Source organism: Falco naumanni, chromosome 6 (genome assembly GCF_017639655.2).
Source record: "Falco naumanni isolate bFalNau1 chromosome 6, bFalNau1.pat, whole genome shotgun sequence".
NCBI lineage: Eukaryota > Metazoa > Chordata > Aves > Falconiformes > Falconidae > Falco > Falco naumanni.
This window is the reverse complement of record NC_054059.1, coordinates 67,194,840-67,221,781: the sequence shown is the minus strand read 5'-3', so window position 1 is coordinate 67,221,781 and position 26,942 is coordinate 67,194,840. Positions and strand designations below refer to the sequence as shown.

The following is a 26,942-nucleotide window of genomic DNA, read 5'->3' as shown; positions in this document are numbered from 1 at the left end:
GGGATGTTGATCTGCTGAGGGCAGGCAGGCTCTGCAGAGGGAGCTGGGCAGGCTGGACCGATGGGCCCAGGCCAGTTGCATGAGGTTCAACCAGGCTCAGTGCCGGGTCCTGCCCTTGGGTCACACCAGCCCCATGCAGCGCTACAGGCTGGGGGAAGGGTGGCTGGGAAGTGCCTGGGGGAAAGGACCTGGGGGTGCTGGTCAGCAGCCAGCTGAACGTGAGCCAGCAGGGTGCCCAGGTGGCCAAGGAGGCCACCAGCATCCTGGCTTGTATCTGAGACAGCGTGGCCAGCAGGACTGGGGCAGTGACCGTCCCCCTGTACTGGGCACTGGTGAGGCTGCACCTCGAATCCCGTGTTCAGTTTTGGGCCCCTCGCTGCAAGAGGGACGTGGAGGTGCTGGAGCGTGTCCAGAGAAGGGCAACAAAGCTGGTGAAGGGTCTGGAGCACAAGTCCTGTGAGGAGCAGCTGAGGGAACTGGGGTTGTTTAGCCGGGAGAAAAGGAGGCTCAGGGGAGACCTTATTGATCTCTACAACTGCCTGAAAGGAGGCTGTAGTGAGCTGGGTGTTGGTCTCTTCTCCCAAGTGATAAGTGATAGGAGAAGAGGAAATGGCCTCAAGTTGTGCCAGGGGAGGTTTAAATTGGATATTGGGAAAAAAATAATCACTGAAAGGGTGGTCAGGCATTGGAACAGGCTGCCCAGGAAAGTGGTGGAGTCAGCATCCCTGGAAATGTTTAAAAAATGTATAGATGTGGCACTTAGGGACATAGTTTAGTGGTAGATTTGGCAGTGCTGGGTTAACAGTTGGACTGGATGATCTTAAAGGTCTTTTCCAGCCTAAACGATTCTATAATTCTGTAAAGCAGTGCTTCAGCCACTGGCTGGCATCCATGCATGTATAGAGCCAAACCTGCCCTGTTAGCAGCAGAACTAGGCAGCTTTTTTTTTTTTCAGTTTTTCCTGGTGATGAAAAGAAAGTGTCTGTGACTCCTGAAGCCTTTGATAAAAGAAGAGGTAGTTGTATTATTAGCACGGATGTTAACATCTTTACTTAAAAGATGGGGGGAAGTGGCTGCCTGACTTTCTTTAAATTGAATTAAAAACGTGGGGTCCAGGAAGGAGCGCACAAAACCATGTCTGAGCTTGTCAGCCTTTGTGGGTTTGGGTGGAAAACTCCAGTTCTCACTTTCCGCTGAGTAATACTGAGAGGTCATTATTTGTGTGGTTTTCAACCTGGTTATGAATTATGAATGATTTATTTAAGAAGTGATAAACTGTGGGCCTGCCCTTCAGCTATGAGGAGGTCCCTACAGCTGAGGTGTTTTACATTCAGTGAGGAGATGGTCCTCAGCACCTTTCTGACATTGGAGTTAATACCCTGGTATCCATCACTTCAGTTTCTTTTCTGTAGCCCACGGAATCTCCTGATATGCAGTGAACTAGTTTTACTGAAAGATGAAGAATCACATGCTCTCATCTGGTGACATGAATTCAGCTGAACCAAACTCAGACCCAGATTTATTTGCAAGTGAAGATGGGATAAAGATAAAGCCAGCACCAGTTTAGAAACTCCGCTTGAACTGTGCTTTTGAGTAAGCATGTCAACAAATAGCTTCTAAACTGATTTGCTTGAATCAATAACTCTAAAACCCATGTGTGAATAGGGCCTGTATTTATCTGATACTGTGAGGAGAAGTACAGCAGAGGCAGCTGCAGCGGGGCTCTCCTGGCGCTCACAGCAGTTCAGTGGATGGGTGTTAGTGGCGCTGGGGGGTTATTCTGCAAAACTCTGCCCTTATAAACAGGGTTGCCATGTGTGCCAGACACAAACATTTGCATTTACTGTTGGTTTAAGGACCTCCATGCTTTTATTCAGCTGGAAACTTGGTGGTTTTTTTCTTTTTTATTCCCCTCTGTCAGTTAAGGAGGGCAGAGGCTAACTTACAGTGTTGTCTCTTCTGTCACAAATTAGAAACTCTGGGAGGGTGCGTGGGGTACCTGAGGTATGTATGGACCAGCCATCTCGACTAACGTGTTCTGGGTATAGACCTTCACAGGTATTTGCAGGACCGAAGTGCTTATGTAAAGAAGTGGTTTTTAAAATAAAGTAAGTCCACATGACAGCATAGAAAAGCCAAATGACAGAGCAATTAATGGGTTATTGTTACAAAATTAACCTTTCTAATGAGCTCCTAAAATACTCTGTGGTTGGGAGTTTCACTTAAGGAATTTACTTCTAAGTCACTTTCTCCAAGTTTAAATCTGTCTACAGAAAACTTCAAAAACTTTTTTTTTTTTCCTTAAGGAAAAGATGGAAGGAAAAATAGCATCCTTTTTTCTGTGTTAAAGCAAATGCTTTTGAAACATACCACCCTATACCTGACTGGAATGAAAAAAATATATTAACTACAGGAACAGGGCATCAGTTTTCTTTGACAGAACAAAACCCACTGTTCCAACACCTAGAAACGCAACACATCAACTGCTCTTATAGTGCATAGTTTATTCTCTGCATCAAAGCTCTGGTGGGGGGGAGAAAAAACAGAGAGTGAGAGAGCGAAAGAGTCAAGCTCTTCAGAGCCTCTAATGACGCGTGCCAAACACGTGGAAGGTAAATCCCCTAATTCAGTCTATTCTTTCAGCATTCCCTGGCAGGAGGCCAAGCTAAATATTTCTGCCGGATAAAAAATGCACCCTCGTATGCGGCACTTTCTTAACAGGATGGCTCTCCGGCTTTAGTGGAGAGGGCTTCTCTGGGGGAAAGCCAACATGTGTGTTCTCTTATCTATTTATTTATTTTATTAAAAAGGGGCTTTATGGGCTGTGATTGGATTAACTTAGTGAACCCTGGAGGAAGAAGAAAAACAAATTGGGAAGCTGGTTTAGCACCCCCACCTTTTTGTCATCTTCTTTTGGGATTTCCTGGCTGGCTGCCACCTTGAGCCTGTTGAATGTTCTTTAGATCAATCAATTAAAAAGGCTTTAATATTTGGGTGATTGGAACGCAACATATGGGCTGCTGGTGCGGATGTCATGTGGTGTGTGGAGTTAATTGAAATGATTAATAGAGGTGTTAGTTTCTTCAAGACTAATTGAAGAAAGAATATAATTGGAAGCATGGACTAACTATTATTGTTGACTTTTTAAAACATTTTGTGTCCATTAAACACTTTTACGTGTTTATAAGCATGCAGATGGATTTTGTTTAGATTTCTTTGACGTGGTGATTTGCAAAATCATGTCTACTGTACAAAAGTCAAATCTGGTTTTATGTAAATTAATCTGAAAAAAATATTCCCATGTGTCTTTTCTGTTTCAGTAACCTGTACATACATGGAATTTCTGGTACCTGTTTGTCTTTGATCCTTGCTAGACTTAAAGCAATTTACCCAGCCTTACTGTTATCTGTGGGGTTATAGCATCCATCATGAAACTGATCATGAGCCTCCAAAGGTCTGTTCGGGCACTATTCTGTCTGCACAGTGAGTTGTGGTAATTTGCACTCTTCTGGTGCCCTAGCAATGTGCCATGTATTTCAGGGAAATACCATCTCGATCGTAGTGCCCCACACCTTGTCAGCTTGACCGTATTTCAAAGGGATCCAGTTATCCGTACACAGGACTGGCAAAAGCCTAGCTTTGACAGTCAGGAAGAAATGACATGAGAGAAATTCAGAGGATTTAACTGAGAGCAGATCTTTTGGCCTCTCCACCTTCTTTGAGAATAATATGTACTTTTTTTCAGTAGTAGTAGTAGTAGTCTCTGAATTTTTACCAAAATTGTTAAGCTATTGCGAAACACAAAATGAAAGCCATGAACTGGCCACAGAGGACATCTGGCAGCAAGGAGAGGGTACAAAGGGATGTGTCTCTCAAAGTCTTCCTGCTGCACAGGGTAGCTCTCAGGTTAGAAGTGGGGAAACTGAGAAAACATGACAATCTCTCATCTGTAGTCAGCAAGCATGAGCTGGCCGCCTGAGTGCCACACAAGGAAGAGCAGTGTCGCATCCTGCTTACTGCTGGGCTGTGGTTATGAGTGCCATAGCGAACTTCAGCTGGGGATTTCTTAAGACTGAAGATCATGGCTTAAATTACTTGTGAATCTGCTAGAGAGCAGTTACCTTTGGGAGAAGAAAATCAGGCAAGATGGTAATGGAGTGTTGATCCAAAAGGTAAGTCAGTTTGGATTTAGGACAGATACTGTGCATTTTGAAGCACAGTATTTTCACACCAGCCTTGGTTTTGCTGGCTTTTGGTAATAGAGGAAAAGTTTATGTATAATTTTAATGTTCTGGAAGAGAACTGTCTGGAAAGGACATACAGATTTTCTCTGTTGTTTCCTTTGCACATGTGGCGCAGCTTATGTGCATCTTTTTCAGTAGTCAAGAAGTTTATTCTGCAGCCCAGAATAAACAGAACAGGGAAGTGATAGATAAATGCAGAGGGGGTTTGTTGTTGCCTTAGAAGAGTACAGGATGGTTTTAATATCTTAGAGTCTTCCCACACAGATTTCCAGTGATGCTTTGAAGGCAACTGTGTGTCTGCAAAGACTTTGAGCCTCCCCGGAAGATGTGGCCTGTCTTGTGTACAGATCTGAGCAAAGCATTTGTAGAAAGGAAGTGGCTGTACTGGGGGCTGAGAGGAAGGGAAGACATTAGGTCTGATTGCAAGCTTCCCTTACTCCCTGTTGCCTGATTTGTGTGCATGTAGCGCTAATAATTTTAGATGAGGAATATGCAGGGACAGACTGGTGCAAATTAATCTTCCAATTTTTTTTTTTTCTTATTTGGTGAAGAGATTAGTCACTTAAAGATCTGATTTTATTACAGCAAACTACTGCAATTAGATAGTCACTTGTTTATTTTTTTAATCTTAACAGCGATGAAAAAGAGTAGCATCAGCATTTTTGTTGTCTCCATTGCCCTTCAGGATTTAGTATATGAAAAGGAGTACTTTACATAAACCTGTTGGAACAGGAGCATCCTCACTGTCTCTATCAAACCTTGCCATATTGTATAATTAATACAATTCTAGTGCATTGGCTTGGGCCACTGAAAGAGGAATAGCAGGCCAAGGAAACAGGGTTTAAATCTATGCACGTGCTTTGTATGTGATTTGTGTGTGATGGTGATGTTCTCATACAAAGGAAAATGTTCAGTAATATCCCCCTAAAATTAATCTCAGGAAACTGATCTCTATAAGCAAGGCTGGTAGCATCACCTGTTGCTAAGAAAGACCATTTGTATTAGAGATCCTACTTCTAGGTGCTCATAAATCTACCGAGTTCTAAACATCTGGCTCAATTGTCACTTAAACTTTACTTTCCTCAGGTTGCATTTTCCCCCCAAATCTATTCTGCCGTTTCCAAGAACTTGGCTATGTCAAAAATTGTGTTGCTAACATTGTGTGATGACTTTTCTTTTGAAAAGCAATCTCCACCGTGACAGCCCCCATTTTTTAGAGCAGAAGTTTGAATGACAGGTTCAGTGGCTCTGGGAAGGACGGTGTATGTGGCAGGAGAGGGGAATGGCTGTTGCTGTCAGGGATGCTCAAATACCATCCCTCTGCCAGGATCTCTTCCCAGTTCCTGGATCTGCACATGTGCTTTACCTACATCAAGTCTCTGTCAGAGCAAGACCTGGACACACACCAGTCCTGTCACCACCTCCATCCCTGACTCCTACGCCCAGGAGAATTGCTTTTGAGCTAGAAGCCAACCTAGATGACTGGCAGAGCAGCCCGCCCAGGAGCTGTAGGAGGGCATCGCATCTTGCTTCAATGAGTGAATGCTGTTGGGTCTAGGACTGAGTGCCTGAACTGAGAGCAGAAGGGTGCATGTTTGGCGCATACCTACTGCAAACCATCCTAAGGACAGAGAGTCGTCAGAAGGAGCTGTTTATAAAAGCCTATGGACAAAAGCTGAACCTTGAGGGGATTATGAAGGAGGAGAGACTGTGCCTGGAGATCAACAATGTCAGGGAGGAGGGAAACTGAGAGTAAGGTTGGTACAAGACCAAGGGATTTATCTTTATGGGTTATTGTAGACAAAGACGAGCAAGCTCGGTGTTAAAAGCGGGTGGGATGTAAGCCAGCTCTGATCCAAAAGCTGCCTGACTGCATTAGCACGGTGCTAAGCCCAAGCTAATATATCCGGCTTCTCACCAGGGCTTATTAGCTTGGGCTCAGTGCCATACTAACGTAGTCACAGAACTTCCAGTTGGCTTGTCACCATGTCTGTTTAACGTGTGAACTGAGCTCACTGCTACGTGCCTGCGGAGGAGCACCAGGAGATGCCTGGAGAGACTTGACTACACCGCGCTGCTGTGGGGGCCAGGCCTGCCAGGCAGCAGGAAGGGGCACATGGGGATGGAGAGTGTACCGTGTGCTTAGATCAGGGTGGGAAAGGAGTGCAGTGCAGGTGAGGAACCAGGAGGGACTGAAACTGGCTCGATGAGAAGGCTTGGCACATAGGGCCTGGGTGTGGGAGTGGAAAATGGGAATGACTGGAAAGGGAAACTACAGGAGGGGTCAGGAGGAACAAGGCAAGGACTTGCTGGGCAAGGAAACCAATCAGTAGGCTGAGATGAGGTCTGAAAGATGGGCTGAGACAGGAAGCGAGGAGAGTAGGAACAAACCACACCAAACCTGGCATGAAACCAAGATGCCTGAAAATAGTCATTCTTCTGCTTCCAGCAGATCACCTGGGGAAACCCACCAGCAGAAGTGTCCTATCCCTTCCAGTGCTTGTGCTGAGCTTGCCAAAAACAACTGTATGGTTGGTCTGAGCCAGGTCTGCTAGCTTCCCCCCAGAGGTCTGCCTGTAGCAGATCAAAATATTCCAGCTCTGCTGATCCATCTGTATGGGTGTCAGTGTGATGCCGGGTTGTGGGATCTCTGCTTTTTCTCTTTGCAGTTTCAAAAACCAGCACAAAAGCTGTGGAAAAACCTTACTGAAATTGCAGACCCAAGTTCTCCAGTTTAGGTGGTTTGCCTAACCCCAATTTGATCCTCATGTGTTATGATACAGTCTTTAATTACTCCTTTAATTACTGGGGGGTTTTTTTTCTGCTAGTTACTTGCCTCATTCAGGCATCAGACAAGTTTGCTACGGGAGGTGAATTGGGGTGTGTAATAAAACGTTATCTTTAAGACGCCTCTTCCCCCCACCTCATTGACTGCCACGTAAGGCAGTAAAATAGCCATGGTAGGAAATAGTGTTGCTCTTCTTGGGGCAGGTGAGCTCTGCTCTGAGGAACCAGGTATTATATCTGCCCATGATTCTGAGTAAAATTCATGCCAGTTCAACTCAGCAAAGCCTTTTGCAGATGGTCATTAATTTTGGCATCTTCCTGGGTGTCTGATGTGAAGACCTGCAAAATGCAGAGCCGTCACAGATTCCAGGAAGAGAAATGCTTTGAACATAGAAAGTGATATGCCATGCTGACTAAATCAGCTTCTCTGCATCCCAAAATTAACGTATGCTTTTGATGTTAACGTCATTGTGTCTCCTACCCTTTCTGCAGAGTGAGAATAGCAATAATACCTTCATCAGCATATGGAGGAGGTACTGTGAAAATCAGATTAGTCATTATTTGATATTTGTGAGGCATTCTAGTGTTGTTGTTGTCATAAGCAAAGTAGAAAAATAGAAGACAGAATTGGTTGGCCTTCCATTTGAATGGTCTGTGGTAAAAGTAGAGGCACTGGGCCTTTCAAGGACAAAGAAGAGAGAAAAAAAGCTGGAAAAATTACTTTTTCAGTCAGCACTCTTCTTTCTAAACACCGAATGAGGAAGCAGTCTGGTGGAAAAAAAGATGTACAGTGTATGCCAGGAGTGCAGAACTGAGTTTCTGTATGCAATTCTGCGTTTGGCATTTCCCACCATTTGACAGAGTGCCGGATTTTGCACCGTAATGGGCTCCATTTACTGTCATTTTGGACCGTTTGTCTCATTGCAAAGCATAGCTTTTTGTGTGAGAACGTTGTCATGCAAAGCTGATGGTTCACTGTAGGTTTTTACAGAACTTTGACTCAGCTTCAGGGAAGGAGGAATGAAGAAGCAGAAGAGTGAACTTCTGGAAGCTGAAACCCTCCTTTCCCTGTGTTTGAGCAATCTGCACTCTTATGAAACTTTTTGAAATCTCATTTGCTGATGTCTTTCTGACCCCCAGAATTATTCTTGTGCAAATGTTGACACCCAGCATAGATGAAATCGTTGGCTTAGGAAAACATATCTAGCTTGTCAGAAGCTGCAGGATTCCAACAATACACTAGCAATACCAGTCTTTTTTTCTTTCTTTCTTTCTTTTTTTTTTTAAATTGTTTGTGTTTAGTTGGCAGATGGTGTTGTGAATCAGGTTATATGTATCTGAGGGAGCAGAATGTTTTTCCAGTTCATATGAACCCGAATCCATGTCATATACCAAACTGGGTTTATTTTCTGGTCTGTTTTCTGCTCGTGAATTTTCCTGTGTGTTTATAGTTTTGATATGTTTACTGATTTTATGTTGACAGTGTTAAGTACACGTTCCCAGAGTATATAAGCAGCACAAGAACTAGATATGTTTCCCAATTGAATTCAGGCTATGTGTAAATTTTCTGTGTGGGTTGGACCCCATAGCTCATGAAATCAAAGAACATCAAAGTTTCCCCACTGACCACCTGAAATCAGTTAGTCCTCAGCTGTTTTCTTTTTTTTTTGTGTTTTTTTTTTTGTTGTTGTTGTGTTGGTTGTTTTTTTTTTTTTTAATGATTCTGACCCTAATTTCTTTGATTTAATTGCTGAAGGAAAGTGATGGGTGGACAAACCATCAGAAAAAATTTTGAGGCTTTGGTCTCCTATGTCATGCCATTAGGCGACAGGCAGGGCAAAAGAAACAATTACAATCCATTTATTCGTGGATGTCTGTAAAACTAGAAGATGCATTTAAACTTGATTTTGCATCTTGAAGTTTTAGTCTCAAAGTAATTAAAAAAAAGTTTATATCGAATTTGCTGTGTATAGGAGGAGGGAGCTGCCCTCTAATAAACTAGCAAAAAAAGAAAGTAGTCTCGTTGGTCCAAAATCAACAGTTTTGAGTTCTGCTGTTCAGTCCTGAGTTTGGGGTTTTGTGTTTTAAATTAAAAGGGTGGCTGAGTTTTCATTATCCCTATGATAAAGGCAGTAAAAATAGGTGCAAAATGGCTCTTTTGCAATGTTGTAATTTACCTTTATTTTAAACTGGCTTACACATCTTAATACATTATGACAATCAGAATTATCAGGCCACCAGGCGGAGAGGAGTTTGTTTTGTTAATTGCTCTTGTTAAGCCTAATTACAGAATGGGGTGGAGTGGATGTGAGGGGAGGGAGGAATCTGCTAGCAAGAGGAAATTCTAAAATCCTCGGAGCGGTTCCAGGCAGTGCGTGTTGGGGAGTGAGAGCGCTGGTGTGGTGTGCATGTACGCATGTGTGTGTGTAAGGGTGTGAGAGTGAATGACAGACTTCCCATATGGACTAAAATCCTGAGATGCATGAGCTGGAGGTGGGGAACCTGTGCTGTGCGGACACATGAAGGTACAGCTGAACAAAGAACTGTGCGGTATTTTGCTTTATGAATGAACTCCTTTTTCTTCTTTTTTTTGGGGGGGGGGAGGTGGAGCACGACGTAGATTACTTACTTTGCTGTTAATTTTTGAGTTTCATGTTATCAGATTGAGTGTTAGAATGGTTTGCTGCTGTGATGTGCCATCCTTTGATGTTATGGGTTGCCAGCATAAGGTGCGTGTATGTATGTAGCTGTGGGTTGGTATTCTAAATCCCTTTGAGCTGTTTTCCTTCTTGGTGATAGTGGCAGAGATGTGCTGCCCACAAAATGTGTTACTTGTTTAGACTTTCCAATGGAAAGCATACATCCAAAGAGCCCTTCAGCCTTGCATTGTTGCAGTTTGTTTGTGTGCCCCATATTACGCTGCTGGCGACTTACTGTGCCTGACCTGCATTGTCAGCCCACTCCATTGCCTTGGGAGCCTCTGGGACAGAAGTTTCTGATAAGGCAGTTTTGAGCAAGCCAGATGCAAAGTAAATGATTCTGTAACAAATCTGTGCTCTTCTCTGGGGTATGTTACCTGACTTGTTTGCTGCCAAGGTGGTTTTATTGTTTTGGCTACTGGGCGGAGGGAGGAGACTAGAACAGCAGAGGACTCACGCTTTTGTTTTGCTTAATTATAATGTATGCTTTTAATAAAACCTTTTAGTGCCATGAATTAAATGGTATTGCAGTCCTGCACAGGAAGAAAAATGCTACTGCTGTTGTAGCTGACAGCTGAGTGGTTAGATGGCCAGTGTGGGTCTGAGACTCAGAAGCCTTTTCTTTGCTGGCTGGGTAAATGTGTTTACTTTTTCCTTAGTATTTATGCTAGTTAATGTGTCGCACTAGATAAATCTACTTCCTGAGTCCATCTTTCAGCTTGCTCTCTTCCCTCCCAGTTGACAAATGGTTTGAGTTTGACACCGTTTTATCAGTTGAACCCCTGCTGGGTGCTGCATGCCTGCTTGTTTCTGCTTTATCGTGAAAAGTGAATTATCTGCAATATTTTGTTACCATCTAATTAGGAGTTGGCAGGCTTTCCTATATGAACTGATTTAGATTTCAGCAAGGGGAGGCTGTTGTCTTTCTCTGCAAAGCCCCGTTGTTGCTCTCCAGGAAAACAAAAGATCCCGGAGCTTTCTGCACCACAATCTGCTGCTGTCCCACTTTCAAGGAGGTGTTTTGTTTGTTGCGGCAGCTTCCTATCTTAAAATGATAAATTGAGCGGACATGTGCACTGTTTGAAAACCTCTGTCTCCAGGGCTTTTGTGTTCACTTACGATAAAATACATTATTTTGTGGTAGGCTCTGGTGTGATTTAAACTTGATTTAAAGATTACAAAGCAAAAGGGAAAGCATCAACATCTTCAGTAGTGGTAGTTTGATGAGGAATAGCTGTCAGGAGAACTGTACCGGCTTACCTTAAGTGGGTTGCAAATGCATTAGGGATTCATTAATATTAATAGTAGAATAGACATTTCCTGCATTCGTTTGACATCTTCCATGCTTTTTTTTTTTAAAGCAGCTTGGAGTGCAGTTTTAACACTTATACAAGTTAATACAAGGATGATAAGCTAAAGTTAAACAGAAGGAGACCCCTAAGTGTGTGGGGTTGGTCTAGGATTTCTGGAATTTGGTGCTGTGCTTTTGAGAAAGATTGTGGTAAACTCTTGTGTCAAGCTTTCAGGGAAATTTGCAAAACAGGTCTGCTAGGTACAATTGTAACCAGAAGAAATTGTTCTATGAGAGTGATGGGATGGTCGCTATCAAAATGGCATGTAAGGGTTAGTAGCTGTGTAGATTTCTAAGGTGGACACGGTAGTGGCTTGTTCGCAAGTTCAGGGGAGAAAAAAGAAAATCCAAACCATTCTTCAGTCTCCAAGTGCTTTGTGAGGTTGGCTGAACAGTTCAGTTTGAAAAATAAATAGATCCAAGGGTAGGATTTTTAATTGTTTTCTGTCTTTTAAGTCCTGTGATGCACTTTTTCATGCTTCTGTTCTGTCACCAGCAGGCTTTCAAACTTTCTTAAAAAAAAAAAAAACAACCACCAAACCTCTGAGATGTAAAATAAAACCACGAATATTATCAGCACCAGGAGGGAACATGTAATTGCAATGATCGTTTTCAGCATCCTGCACAGCACATCACATCACAATTTCACCTACTGAGCCCTTTAACTAGGAGAACTCGTGGTAGTAAAGTGAGGCAGGGGCTTGTAAACACAGCTAATAGTCCCAGTCCATAAAATGTCAGCAGAAAAAAAAATATGCCCCCACAAAGCGCCTGGTTTGGCAAGACTAGTGATGTAGCAGCTACAAGCACAGAAGTGCGCAGGAGTTTGGCAGCTCTTGCAGATAGGGCAATTTGAATTGTCACTGTGTGTCTGCTCTACTTGTTGAGCCTAATGAAAAGTACAGTTTAATCACTGGTGTGCCAAATTGACCATGATTAGCTGTTATTGCAGATTAGTGCATTGTCTGGGGCTCCAGAATTATTGATCCGGGTGCTGTGCTCTGGTGTTTTCTGTGCCCTCTATCGTAACCTCTTCTTAATGCTTAGGAGAGGGAATCAGGAAAGGAGAGTAGGAGGGAAGAAGTCCAGATGGGAAGAAAACAGGTCCTGAAAAGACCACATAGGAACTAGGTCAGGTACTGTGGAGATTAAAGAAGCATGCTTCATCCCTGGACGCAGGAGGCAGGGACAAGTAGCATACAATTACGAGGAATTAGAACGGCAACAAGTAGTGCAGATTTATCAGCTTTAATTGTCTATTGTCAGGACAGAGCCCTTCTTGTAGATCAGGCGCTGCCAATGCTTTAATACCTCTAATGGACTCTCTATTGTGGGATTATCTCTCCTAAGGACAATGTCTTTCTTAAAACTAGTTGTTTTGGGAGAGGGAGGAAAAAAAAAAAAGAAGAAAAAAAAGTAGCTGCAGCCCTCGGGTTTTTTCTTTCTGGTTTGTCACATTCTGCAGGAAGTAGTTGAGAGCCCAGTGTTGCTCTTCTGTCAGCAGCACTATTCCTTCAGGGGAACTGATAGATACCTATTGAACATTAACCCCCTTTGCTCCACCTTCCCCAATGAGCTCCTCCAGAAACAATAGCTGGTTGATAAAGAGCAGATAAGCGAGGACACCCGGCTTAAGAATCTCTCTGCTATCTTTATTTTAAAAGCTTTCCTGGGTTTTGCAAAGTAAACATTACAACATTTAAAGAAGGATAAGGTGTCAACTATTTAATGAGAAGTTGTGTTTAATAGCAGAGGAATTCTTCCCTCCCCCAGCCAACACACAGGTATGAAAAGACTGTTATTTCACCACCCTGGGGTAGGAAAGGTGGAGAAATGACAACTGTACTCTTAGAAGCTTAAAAAGTGGTCCTTCAGCCCACCCCTACCAGATTCCCTAATCAGCTCTAAACATGCAGTCACTGTTTTGAATCCTTTGGTCCTAGATGCGTGGTAGTCACATTCCTGGATCTGTGATAATCTGTGGGTAAATATTTTTGTTTCCACCATATGCGCTTTGTCATGGTGTGTAGCTGTTGTTTTTGTTAATCTGTTTTGAAACTCACTCTGTGGCCAGTTCTTTGTCTGAGAAAAGTGGTGTGGTTCCACCCATGGATCTCACCCTCCTTCTGCTGTGTTCGTCAGCTCCATGACGCTGGGCAGCCTGGAGAGTATCTGAAATGAAAACTGAATTGTGCAGGAACAGAGTTCAAAGTTTTGCTGTGGTTCATATCTCTATGACTTTCCAGGCAGGTTGAGGAGAAAATACCCTGAGAAATGTCATGACTACAGAGTTGGGAAGAGACGTGAAAGTTGAATTAATGCTATTAATTCTGAAATGGTTTCGTTATTTCAGGTTGTTGTGAGCTTTTTGTGGGGCTGATGTCTTTTAAATACTCACAGGAGTGAGCCTTCTATAATATGTATACTGTTCCATCCCTCCTCAAGAATAATCTGGAAATCAGCCTATTTTAAAAGAAAATTTCCCAAAGCACACCCTTTTTTTCAGTCCTCTGTCACTAGTAAGATTGGCAAGTGGTTGGAATGAGTTGGCCTGTTTTCATTCATTTTTCCTCAGACTTGGTTGCTATGGTCAGAATAATCAAAAGTCTCTCTTTTGAGATGTAGAAGGTTGATTTTTGTGCTCAGGTTTTCTTGTCCGGTGTAAACTTGGGTTGTAGAAACATGCAAAGACAATTACAAGTATTATTGTATGGACTCCTGGCTACCATCCCTACCTTTCCCAAGACGACCATTGCTCAGAAGTGGGATGGGAAGGCTGATCTGTGGTCTTTGCTGTGAGGCATTTCACTTTTCATAAGGGGCAAGGAGGTGGCTCCTTACGTTTAGTCCAGACCCTAAAGTCTACTACCTTTACCCACAATGAAAAGAGGTGCAATGACAAAACAGCTGCTGCTGCTGCTGTCTCAGTAGCTTCACTTCAGCTTGCTTCCTAGGAAACAAGAGCGAGTGGCTTCAAACTGTTTTGTCTTTGCTGCTCAGCTGTGTTCACAGCGAAGAGAAGCCCAGCTTCTCACAGTGAAGTGACTTCTTGCCCTCCTTATAGCAGGCCCAGACGGCCTTGACTCCTTCTTCTCAAACTCGAGCCACAACAAGAGGAAATGGCTGAAGCTTAGTTCTCACTTCTGTGTGCTGCAACAGTGTTTTTTCCATTGGAGGAGGGTTGTTTTGGCTTATTCATACATCATCTGAACATTATTTTAATAAGGCCTGGCTGGAAACAAAAAGGCATATGGTATTTTAGTTTGATTCCTTTCTTCTCTTCTTAAGGAAAATTTCTTGAGAGAATAAAACAGCAGAAATCAAAAGAGATGTTAAAGCTTGCACTAGGCAGTAGCTGAGAGTGCAGCCAGAAGATCTGCTTTTGGTATTGCACAGCTGCGACAAAAATAAATGTAAAGGGCATTTGGAAGTGCTACGAGGCAATGACCAGGGTGCTCTGTAATTAAAGGCAGTCCATGAAAGCTGCATGTGTTAATCCAGAAGCCTCCTGGCTACAACATACAGCACCCTAAATGCCCTTGCAAAAACCTTCATGTAGATTCAAGTGTAATTTTAATTTCTCTCCTTATAGGCAATACCATGCTGTAGCTGTCTAGGGCATACAAAGCCTCTGAGATTATATCTGAAGCCTATAGGCTGTGTTTTGCAAAGTCAGGCCAGTCTGTGAGAAGGCGGCTGTAACTTTTCCTGTTGCACAGTCACTAGAGCGTGCTGGGTCTCTCTCTTACCCTTGAGTCTGACAGCAACCACATTTTCAGAAACGTGGCCCCAAAACAGGAGTGTATCTCAGCAGAACTTGAAAGCAAGTTCTTTGAGTTTGATTTCACAGTTGGCTTTTAAAAGATGTGCAGTTGTGCAACTACATCGTGTACCTTCTCCAAGTAATGACCACAACTGGTCCCCAAATGTTTACCAGCACAAGGATGCCTACATGCAGGAAGTGGGAAATGGGGGTGGGTCTGGTAGTTACTCTTGATGTGGTCAATCTGCTGCTGACCTTGTTTGGGTAAGGGGAAGGGGAGGATGTGAAAATGAGACTCTGCTTTAATCTCTTGTGTGCATTTTATCTCCCCTCCAACTTTCTAAAGAAGTTTTGTCTATTAGAGCAGCTCCCTTCCCTCCTTCTTCCCCCTACAATTACAGCAGGCACAGGGAGAAGAGCAGCAGCAGAGGCAGCGGAGGCTGAGGCTGGGTTGCGCAGGCTTGTTGTTGAGCTGAAGTGGTGATAGCATCAAAGGAAATGGATGGGGATTTCTGAGATCAGAGCTGTTAGGGCCATTCATGATTTGTTGCCAGGCTGAAAGCTGCTGCAGAGAGAGCTGCCTGAGAAATGCTGATTAATACAGTAATTGAGGTTTTCTATGAGCAAGAAGGAAAAAATGAAAATATGACTAAAAATGTTCTTTTTGAAATGAACATTTTGAGATTGCACATTCCAGACAATAGCAGCTACTGGTCTGAAAGATTTCTATAAAAGAGCAGAAAACTTCTGGTTGAACAGGGTGTCTTTTTATGTTTCTCTATTAAGGAGGAAGGTCAGAAGGTCAGTCTATGTATTTCTTTAATGGCAGAGTTTCCTTTGTGATTCTTACTTTAGTACACATCCTTAACAATTTGTTTCTGTCTCTTCTTTCTTGATAAACTTAATTTTATTCCAGATCAGGCAGGCACTATTAGGCTAGACCTGCCCACCAGTGAAATCCCTTCTGCACTACAGTAGTTCTGGGCTCAGCTTCACTGAGACACCTGGAGCTAATTTCAGGATAGCCTCAGAGTGTGCCACAGAGTTATTTGAAGTCCATAAGCTTCGTAGGCTGTACTTGCCTCCCCAGGCTTCGGGGAGAGAGCCACACTGACCTGGGATGCTGGCATCCTCCTGCCATCCTGACGAATATTTCACTTCATCTGATCTGATCTAATCTCTGCTTCCTTTTCTTCTCCAACGCAAAAGCACTCTCAGTTCTCTGAAAGGCAGATTTGCTTTTCTCCTGCTCTCCTTTACATTAAGATCAGCCCCCTGAAGGAAACACATCAGCCCTTTTTTCTTGGCACCCCCCCCCTTTTTTGTTTTTCTTTCAAGCTAACAGGGAAGTGAAAAGCTCCGAAACAGCTGCCTCTCAGAGTGAGACTATTTTTCAGTAAAATAATCACCTTCAGTATGACTACATTGTTTTTCTGTTCTATACGGTGTGACTCAGCATCAGTTAATTAACCCAATCAAGTAGGCCGGATTTCTCTCCTTTAATGAATGGTTCTTCCTACTTCAGAGCCTTCCTAGACCTCATTTTGGTTATGTCTCGGTTTTACTGGGTATATCTAATTACATTTATATCCTTCAGCCCGGTGTTCAGGCCACCTCTCTTGTGGAATTACGCTGTGGTGGAAGTTAAGCCAGGACACTCACTTGCAGGCAGTTGCCCTACTTAGGTCTGCTGCCATGAGCCCTCATGTGTTAGCGCATACAGAAGGTCTTTACAGAGATATACTATTCTCAGCATTGCAGACTGAAAATGGCAAGTAATCCTTTCCAAATGTCTTTTTATCAGAGGGAGGAAGAGCAGGTTGAGGGAAGGGGATGTGTGTACACCCATCAGAGAGACAGGCAAGCACTTGATTGCATAAAACGTGCTTCCCGCCACCCCCTCCCTTTTATCTTCTGAAGAATGACGTAACACCCAGATCACCCCGAAATATAAGTGTGTGTGTGTTTAGAAGAATGTGAAACTAGCTTCCATGTGAAGTGCCAGGAAAGCTATGAGAAATATGCTTGCAGACGTGTGAGGAGAAGGAAAAGTGGTAGAGTTGCCTTGCAGAGAAGCAGCTAGCATTCGCACTGGGCTGTAGACAGCTATAAATGGAATTGTGCATCACCGTTCTCTGAGCTCGAGGACGCCTCGCTGAAGAGACAGGACCACTGAAGGAAGTAAGGCATCTGGTTGTTTTGTAATGAGAAGCAGGAATGCTCTTAATAATAAACAAACAGGACATTGTATGCCATCATCACAGGATGTCCTTCCTTCAGCCAGCGTGCTGACTTGGATCGGAGGAAAAGAAAATTGGGTGCAGTGTCTGCTAATTGCTATACCAATCCTCCTTCCATCACCGTCGTGCTCCTGGATGGTCGCTTAGGTACTGCCCTGCGCAAGATCACTGTTCTTACCACGCTGCGAAAGAGGCATCGACTTTGGAAATGCTGCCTGCCCTTGCCCTGCGCCTGTCAGCTTCCCTGCTGTTACCTGGGGAGAGGGGAAAGATTTTATTTAAAGGAAGAAACAAATGTTTTTCCTAATTCCTTTTACAAGTGTTGCTGAGAGGGACACTCAGGAAGGGGATAAAATCCAAACTCTGAAACTCCGAAACCGGTCCTGTCATAAAGCACTGTAATCGTTAAGGTTTGGGAGCAAGCACTTTTTAAATCGGGTTTTAATCGGTGTTCTGGAACCTGGGAGTCAGTTTTATTGTTTTGGGTTTGTTTGTGGTTTTTTGAACGAAAGCGGGCACGCGTTGGCCTCTGGAGCTTAAAATAGGAAGAAAAAGAAGATTTCCCGTAGAAACCGTCTCACACGGGCTTCTCTGCCAGGGCTGGGGCGCCCGCCCGCCGCGGGCCGCAGGGCAGCGGCGCGGCTCTCCCGGCTGGCACACAGGCCCTCCCCGGCCGCCACATCTCGGTCGAAACGGGGGCAGAAAAGTTATTAATAATAATATTTAAAAGGGAAATAAAGCGGCGGCCGGGCGGGTGGGTGGGGGCGCGGGGCAGGGCGCGGGCCGCAGGTAGAGCCCCACCTCCCGCGCCGCGGCGAGAGCAGCCGGGGAGAGGGAGGGGCCGGCCCGGTGCGTGAGCGCGAGCCGAGCGCGGGCTGCGCGCGAGCCGCGGGCGGGCCGAGCGCGCGCTGTGGCAGGCGGCCCCCCAGCGTTTCCCAGAGGCAAGAGCAGGGCGCGCGGCAGCACCTGTCTGACAGCGGGGGAGGAGCGGGAGGGAGCGGCGGCTGGAGGTGTGAGTCAGTCTCCCGGGGACCCGGCCGCTGGAAGGAAGGAGAAATGTTTACTCGGTAGAGATGAGCCAGGTTTGCCGCCGACGGTGGGCTTCGGTGTGGAGACGCGCGCGGACTCTGCCCCGGTAAGGAGCGCGATGGCGACCCTCCGTGCCCCGCACCTCCCCGGCCGCCGCCCCGCACCTCCCCGGCTGCGCCGGCCCCGGCCCCGGCGGACTGAGCAGAACTTCCCTCGTCGCCCTTCCCGGGCCGGGAGCGCTCCTCCGACCGGCGCTAAGCCTCCCGCGCCGCCGCGCACTGAACACCCGCCCCCCGAGTTTCGCTGTTCGTCTCCGCTCCCCCTTTAACGCCAAGTCAGTCGCTGTGGCACCGCTCGCCTCGGCGGCACTGGGGACGGGGCGCGGGGGCCGGTCCCGGGGCCGGTCCCGGGGCCGGGGGGAGCTGCCTGCCGCGACCCCCGCCCCAGCCTCGCCGGGCGGCTGCGGGCGGCCCGGCCGTGCCTCCCCGGCGCGGCGCCGGGGTCTGCCGGTAACCCGGAGTCCGGCAGTCCGGCAGCCCTTAACCTCTTCCTCGGAAGACCGGGTGCTTTCTGTCTCCGCGTTTCGTTTTTCCCGGAGGAAGGGTGTGAATTTCACAGTGGCTGCGTATCCGAAAAGGAAAAATAAAGGGATTTTATGCCGGACTTGAACGTCATTCCCGGCTACCAGCGCAGGCACAGATTGTGGTCCCTAATGAACCTTACGGAAAGAGCTCGACCTAGTACCTGTTTGGGGATAGGTTTGGTAACAGTGCTTCGGTCCCGAATAGACAGAGGGGCTGGGGGACTTGGTGGAATTGTCCTGTGAGGCTCCTATCAGTGCTTTGAGGTATTAATTCTCAGAGGTACCATCAAAATCAAAAGGGAGAGAAAAACTTTCTCTTATTATTGATTTTATTTATTTCCCTTGCTCCTTTTCTTTTTTGGCCCCCAAGAACATGTTGCAGTGCTTTTTGCAGGGCTGCTGCTGCTGCTGCAGTGATGCTGGCAGGATGTCGGCTTTCTCAGCCTTCCATGCCAAAGGATAAGGGGACGTCAGGAGGAGGCGGGGGGGCCAGGTTGTTTTGAAAGTTGTTTGTGTGTTGAAAGCTGGTGGGAAAGTTCAGGCTTCCCCATTTGGAAGAGGCAAGGCTGGGTTCCGCTCTTCCAACATGCGCTTTCCATTTTTAGCTTCATTCAGACGCAGACAGCAGCTCCTTTCCTCTTCCTCTCCTTGTTTGTGACACTTTTCTGAGGCAGCTTTTCCACAGGCGACTAAGTGGTCTTGTGGCCATGACCCCACGTTTTCTTCAGCACGGAATATTTTTTTTCTCTCTGATGCATTAAGGAAAGGGTCTGAAAAAGGTAAAGTGGTTGTCAGCCTAAGGATTTTTTCCTCTTTGTTTTTGTTCCCTCCTCATTATTACTGAGGCTGGCATTTTAAGGCGCTGCTTCAGTCAGAGCAGCTTCGTTTATGCTGCTTTTTGGCTATTACTCAACTGTACCAACTATCCTGCATACGCTTTTAAAGTGTCACAGACTACTGTATTAGTCATGCTGTATCAACGGAAACCACAACACTGAAGGACAATGAGGATTAAAGGCTGTTTTCTTTTTTTCCAGGCTGCTACACAGTGTAGCTCGGACGCTGTGAGTTTCAAGAATCTGGTGAAAGGGAGAGAGTGGACAATGAAAATGGACATGGAGGATGCTGACATGACTCTGTGGACGGAAGCTGATTTTGAAGAGAAATGCACGTACATTGTAAATGATCACCCGTTGGATCCCAGTGCCGATGGAGGCACCCTAACTCAGGCAGAGGCTTCCTTGCCAAGGAACTTGACTTTCAAATACGCATCTAACTGCAAAGAGGTAAGCGGCAATGCTCTGGGGAAGGTTGGAGTCAGACAAGCCAAATCACAGCGCTTCGGAAAGTGTGTGCTCACACTGGCTTCCATTCTTTAACACATACACACACACCCCCCACCACCACCAACTGCTGCCTGCTGGCTTTTAAGATGGGACCCTAATAACTCTTTTAAGAAACTGTGAGCTGGTTATCTGTTGTGTAATATTTTCACTGGAAGTTGCAGCAAGCCTATCCCTGAAACTGGTTCTGTACCAATTCACAAACAGTTAAATTTTCACAATTTGAACAGCATCTGAATAAGCATATTTAAACTGTGGGGTAGTTCTCTGTGCCAATTTCTAGACTGCTGTTTGCCAGGACCATTCATTGCCTCTGGCTCAGAGATTAAAGTGCCTCGGTTGTCCAATAAATAGCTTTAAAAAAAGTAGAGGGAAAAAAACCCACCAAATTCCTGGAAATGTGTTTAATTATTTCTTTTTGTTTTCCCTTTGGTTATGAAATTGCTTTATTCTTTTCATGAGCTTGCTGTATTCCCGACTTCCTAAATTCTTAAAAACTCCAGCATGTTGGTTAAGGAAGTGATGGTGGAACTGTAGCAAGCTTGACAGAGGGGTGGCCGTAGCTTAAATTAACTTTAGTTTATCTGGGACAGTATCTTCACTGGTAGCTAGCCGTGCAAGTCTGTCCTATCCTTGTCCCTGGAGTGGGTACATTCTTTGTTGTTGTTTCAGAAGGGCTGGAAAGAAATGAGCCCGGATGAGCAATTTGGTTTTGTGTTTACTCCTTCATATAGAGTAGCTATTATAGCTAGGTGTGATGTTCAGCAGGGTAATAACCCAAGGGACAACCCTTCATTTCTCCTTGTGCTGAGACTTGTGGTACAGCAGCTATTACCTGTGCTTCTACTTTGGCTAAACACACTGACCACAGAGCTGAAAAGAAGAGGTACGCTCATCTGTGCCTATCAAATATTTCTTTTCAAAGTAGGTACTTGTTTAATCCTGTGTGCAGAAATAGGGCGAGACCCCCAGCTGGAGGGTACTGGCACCGTGGAATTCAGCTTGGCAGTGCCTAATACAGTGCCTAGTAGGTTTGGTAAGAGTTTAAAGCTAAATTTGTCTTTAAATCACTCTTGTCTTCCCATCTGCCCTGCCCTGCAGAACTTTGGCAGAGAAAGGACGTGCTCCAGAAAATAAGTGCGAAACCTTGTTTTGTGTTAATGCGTCGTTAGACGGATCTTACTGGGGGGGGGGTCGGGGAGAGATAAAGCCATGACTCCACTGTGTGATACGGCACGATTTCTTGGTTGAAGGATGAGCTTGCAGCGCGACAGCTCAGGCAGATCCTCGGCAGACGGCTGGTGACTGATTGGCTGCTCAGGCTGCTTGCTCTCTCTGCCCCTATTGAGTCCTGCTGCCATGGCAGGAGATGTCCAAGGAGCTTTCAAAATTCCCAGCACTGTGTTTGGAAACACCGAGGTGTAATTTCCTTATGCTATAGCTCAGGTTAGTGAATCAGGGTAGGAGGATTGCTGCCATCTCTGTGTAAGAGGTGGGGGGAGAGAGAGAAGTTGTTAAAAGATTCCCGGTTCTTCCTTGTAAAATGTGACCCATGCAGCTACCTGCTAGTGGGAATCTGAATATAGGACATCCTCCTTTTGTTCTCCAGAGTTCCCCCTGGTCTTTTATTTGCGCTGAATAGCACCTACTGTAAGGAGCAATAGGAACTTTTGAACCCTGACTATTTCAAAGGTAGTTCTGAAAGAAAAGGCCGGTCTGATCCTTTTTTTTTACCCCACTTTCTGTGAAAGCTATAGTCCTGTAAATGTACGGACAGGGCACTTGTTTGGTACTTGTCTGCAGGGTGAAATAGATGTAAATGGTGTGATCTGTTTGCGTTCCAACAACTGCTGATGTGAAACATTATTTTTTTCGGTCTGTCTTCCGAGTCTGATTTTGTTCAGTGGGATCAGGACAGGGTGTATGTTGCTTTTGCACATCAGCATTTGTGGGGTCAGCAAGGGAACCTGATTCTGGTTTTGACCTCATGGAAAACTGCTGGAGTCCTGACAATTTGGTAGGATGGGATTTTTTCACTTGCGAAAGGATGAGGTAAGACTTCAGGGGATGCATCGTGCGTGTTTGCCAGGGGGTTTCACATGTGAGCTGTCTTCATTGTTAACTTTGGGGAGAGCTGTGGCTTCATCTGGTTGAGAGTTTTAAATGCTGAGTCAGTTTATTGACAAAAACATACATAATACATCGCTTGTGAAATGCTAATACTGTCATGATTAGATCATGAAATCCTGGTGCTGTCATGATTAGTATTGTATCTCCACTTGGAGTAGGAAAAGTACTGGCGTGCCTGCTTAGGAGGGAGGAAGTACAACCGCTGTTGTTTGGGGAGGGTTGCTTTTTGTGTTTCTTTCCCTTGCATGCTTTGTGAAGTGAGTAGCTCCTCTTTAAAGGTTTATTGAATTTGCAAGGGAGTCCATGACACGTCATACTCTTGTTTATTCTTGGATCTTGGTCGGGGATTTTTCTGAAGGACACATTTTTCATTATGAGTTCACAGTATGTGTCAGCATTTTAAAAAATGAATTACTACTGCTCGTAACATTTTAGGCTGCTAGATTTACATGAAGTCATGTATTTATTTTTATGCGTGAATTTATTCTTTCCTCCAGTTTTAGCGATTGACAGAAAATGATGAAATGCAGTGCCAAAATCACACTCTAGAAGGCCATATGCGAATCCTCTTTTTCATGCAGATATTTAAAACCATCTTCTTCTTTTCAGTAATTTTTCCCTTTGTTTTCAGTCCTTAAAGCCTGAACAGCCCTTCTTGATTTGAAGTGCCAGTTATTTTGCTGTCTTGAATACTCCTAGTGCCTCATCCTGGTCCACGAGCTTGACAGAAAGAAATGTATCTCAGCAAACCCGTTACTTGTTGCATTTCCCTGACAAGGCTGTTTCTTAGACCCTGAATCAGTGATTTTAACGAAAGCAGTGATTATGAGATGTTTTAAAGTGTGCCTTGCTGATCTGCGACACTTGCTCTCCCCTGTTGCTTTTATTTCGTTGGTTTTGTATGTGATCACCAAGGAAGCAGTCTGAAATTTCATGGTGTATCTTCAGGATTCTTTCATGGCACTTTATTTCATGGCACATCTTCTAGAAAACTGGTCACTGAACGAAGGCATAAAATTTATGCAGTTTTATGTAACTGTAGAACTAGTAGTTTAAAAAAAAAATAATCGGTGTCATTCCAGGACACGTGATGGCCTTCCCTATTTGCATTTGGAGAATACTGTTATTTCACTGAAGCCAATAAGAGTTCGTTAGGTGCTGTGTTTCGGTTTGTTTTTTTTAAAGCAGTTTAGGGGGTCCCAGCTGCAAAATACCTTGCCCTTGCAGAATTAGCAGGGGTGGTTGTTTACTCCCAGTGCCCTCTCCCCAAACAAAGATGTAGGAGCCTTGGTCTTTCCAGGCGCCTTCTAATACCAGATTTGGAACGGGAGCCCATCCGTCTCCTGTCCGGGGGGAGCGGGCGGGGCGGGCTGTGCTCCGCCACCGGGCCCGCTGGCCGGGCTCGGCGGGCTCCGGCCGTGCCCCTGCCTCTGCCCCTGCCCGCCGCCGGCCCCCGGCGCCGCATTAGGACCCTGGTCAGTTCCAGGGCCGCCGCCGCCCCGGCTGCTCCCGGCCCCGGCCCCGGGCAGCCCGAGCCGGGCCAGCCCGCAGGCGGCCGGGCTCTTCCCGCCAGCCCGGCCGGGCGCCGCCGCTGCAGCGCCTCCAGGTTGCAGCTGGCCCCGCTCGCCAGCCGGCTCCTCTGGGCGCTCCCCGCTGCGCTCGGGCCGGGAGGAGGGCGGGCGAGCCTCGGCAGGAGCCGCAGCAGCCCGCAGCGCCGGGTGCCGGCCCTGCGGCGGGAGGCTGACGCTAGGCTTCATCTTCGTGCTAGAAATGGCTGGTTTACTGGAAGGAAAAAAGTGGTAGCGGCCCAAGAGCGTTGAAAGCTGGAGCTTCGAAGGGAGAGGGGTTAAGTGTCTGTAGAGAGGAAATTGTTCACAAAATAGCGTGTTGCTCCCTTACGGCATCGTTCAGACCCAGGAGGCTACACAAGGGCAGTAGGGAGGGTTTTACTTGCGGGGAGCTAGCTCAGGTCGTGCTTCCCTGCGGTTCCCTGCCACGAGGCTTTTTCGGAAGGTCTCATCGCTGAGGCGCAGCAGTCTGCTGAAGGACACCTGGTGGACACAAGTCTGAAATGCCTCTCTGCGGCAGCTTCTCGGCAGCCCGAAGACGGCTTCTCCTCCGTTCTGGACGTGGAATTCCTTTGCCGTTTTGCCTACAAGCCCTCGGCAGCTCTGTACTTCGTGGCCACTTGTTAAACGACACCCTTTAAGCTGCAGCAGGGCAGGAGCCCCTTTTGGGGGCGTCTGCCAGCAGTCTGGAGCCACCTGGCACTGCTGATACCCCTCTCCTGGAGGGTAGCTGAGCTTGTAGGGGCACAACGGAGGCCAAGAATTGCTGACCTAAAAGCTACCCTTAGTTAAAAGTCATCTGGACAGCTTTGGTCTGGTTTAGCAAAACTTTGCTGTTGGCATACGTGGATGTGCAGAGCATTCTCTGCCAAAATAACTTTCTGGTGGGTATAGGGTGAGAAATCGTCTTCGTGTCCAGCTGTGCTGGAGGAAAAGCAAGCACTGCATGTAAGGTGAATATCAAAAAGTATCTGCTATGTCAGAGACACTAGTTCAGTGAGTGTTTCAAGTTGACTAGTTCGAGGATGATTTCTAGAGATTCTGAGAATTTCATTAAAGTTGTTTTAATTAAGGCCAAGCTATTCTAAAACTATGAAAAAACTCGAGCTACCATGCAGTAGAACTGATAGGGTGTGCTGTAGCTTGGTTGTGAACTTTTCTTGAGAGGGCAGATGGATGTAAATGAAGATATATGGGGAAGATGAGAAGAACATCTGCCTTTTTCAGCTATGAGAAATGTACAAGCAAGACAAAAATAAAACTGAGCCACCGAGCTTGTTTCAGCTTGTGGTAGGTGTAGGAAAATTTCTGGAAGTCCCTTTTCTCTCTCTTCAGTCCAGATGCACAGATCAATGGAGCATTTAACTACCTTTACTGTTGACGTTTAATTTTTTTGTAATATGCTGAAACACATGTTGAAATGCAGACAAGCGCAAACAGTCACCATGTACACCCAGCAATCTGTTTCCGGCTGGATTACTGCCTTGATTCCATGGCTATTATTTGTCTCCTTTATTTTGACATTTAACGTGAAATTATGCTAGGCGTTAGTTGTTTACTTGGATTTTCAGTCTTGACCAGTACACAGGCAAGCATTTCTCTGTCTGTCTTTCTCCCTCTGTCACACCAAGGGTGATACAACAGAAGAAAATGCAGCATAAGAAAATCACAAGACTCAGCTAGTTTGTGAAGTGCTGCCTATAGTCCACGGGTTTTACTGTCCTTTGCTATGAAGGACTGTTAGGAACAAAAAGACATGCTCACTGAAGTGAGCTATCTGTAGGGTCTGATGAGGGCTAATCTGCTTTGGTAAGAACACTGATTCCTTGTGGGGTACAGACAGCAGTAATCCCAGTCATCAACCACTTCTGCTGTTACTGTCTTGTTCTGAAATCCTGGCAAGCGAAAAGACAAATGGCAAGATATGTGAAGGGGATAAGATTGATGCATTTTGCCATGAAGGTTTGGTTATAACACCAAATTAATGGGCTTTTTACCTTCCTTTTTTCCACTATCTAAGCAGTAGGATCAGTCTTGCAAAGGCTTGGGGGTTTTGCTTTACAAAATTGTTGGTTTTCTAACGTTGTTTGGATACATTAAATTTAAGAAGATTGGTGAGGAACAGAGAGAGACAAAACCAATAACTCAGCGGTGTTTTGCAAAGGGTTACTCCAAGGCACGTTCTTCTGAATAGTGATGAATTGCTTCCTGATTTGTGGTCAGTGACTTTTTTTTGGTATAATTACTGTCAAGAAGGAAGCTGAACAACTAGAGTACATTTCTTAGACCTAGCATAGTGGAGCATTTTCATCAAAACCCTTACGTCTTTTTGACCAAACCCACTTGGCGTATGTTACTGGAACTGCTGCCTCCTTTTTATAAAAGAGGGTGATCTGTGAGTACATGTCCCAAAGCCTTTTCATACTCTGTTTTGTATGCCACTGTATGCTGGTGAGAGGATTGTAGGTCATCTTTTTTTGTTGTTCTCCTTTTAGCTATCAGGACGGGTACAGAGTTAAGGGGGTGTGGTGTGTGTGTGTGTGGCGCGGTGGGGGAAGGTTTCGTTTTGATCTGGAAGAGCAGTCATTCCAGTCCCTAACTTATTAGAAAAAGCAAACTCTGTAGCAGTAAAGTGATTGATAGCTGTTGAATATTTTTGTTTGCTGGAACTAGACTTTTGGAGGTTGCCTTTGATAAGAGAAATAACTTCTGAAGATATTTGACAGTCTCTATACATTTTGTTTACTGTTTCTTCTTGTAAATGTATTTCCACAAAACACACTTTTCAGGTGGTGTTCATCTTTGGCTTCCGTATGTCTCAGTAAGATGCTGGTATCTAATAAATCTGGTGATACCATATCCAGCTTCGTTAATTTATTTCTGCTTTGCTGACTTGTCACTAAAAATTTCTTTCATCGGTTGCTTTACCTCGTTAACCTTGTTAAGTTTGGGGGACAGGGGAGAGGAAGGAAGACTCTTCGATTTCCGTTGGCAATGGACTGATCCTGTGCTGCTCTTCTTGTAGGTCACTGGAGTTATAAGCAAAGAGTACATTCCGAAAGGAACACGCTTTGGACCCCTGGTAGGAGAGATCTATACCAGTGATACAGTTCCCAAGAATGCGAACAGAAAATACTTTTGGCGGGTAAGCAGAAAAAAACAGCACCATGTTGTTGCAGTAAGCAGATCACTAGATGAGTACAGC

General features: G+C 45.4%; 1 protein-coding gene across 5 annotated transcripts in view; it reads left to right on the top strand.

Moving 5' to 3' along the window:
• PRDM1 (PR/SET domain 1) overlaps positions 1–26,942 on the top strand; it is a 66,070-nt gene that overhangs the window by 22,932 nt on the left and 16,196 nt on the right. The window contains exons 1-3 of one of the 5 annotated variants that reach the window (XM_040598910.1): positions 9,352–9,556; positions 19,734–19,982; positions 26,763–26,882. In XM_040598910.1, coding sequence (XP_040454844.1) covers positions 9,551–9,556; positions 19,734–19,982; positions 26,763–26,882 — 375 coding nt within the window. In that variant the 5' untranslated portion in view covers positions 9,352–9,550. The other 4 variants (XM_040598913.1, XM_040598911.1, XM_040598912.1 and 1 more) reach the window with 4 other exon arrangements.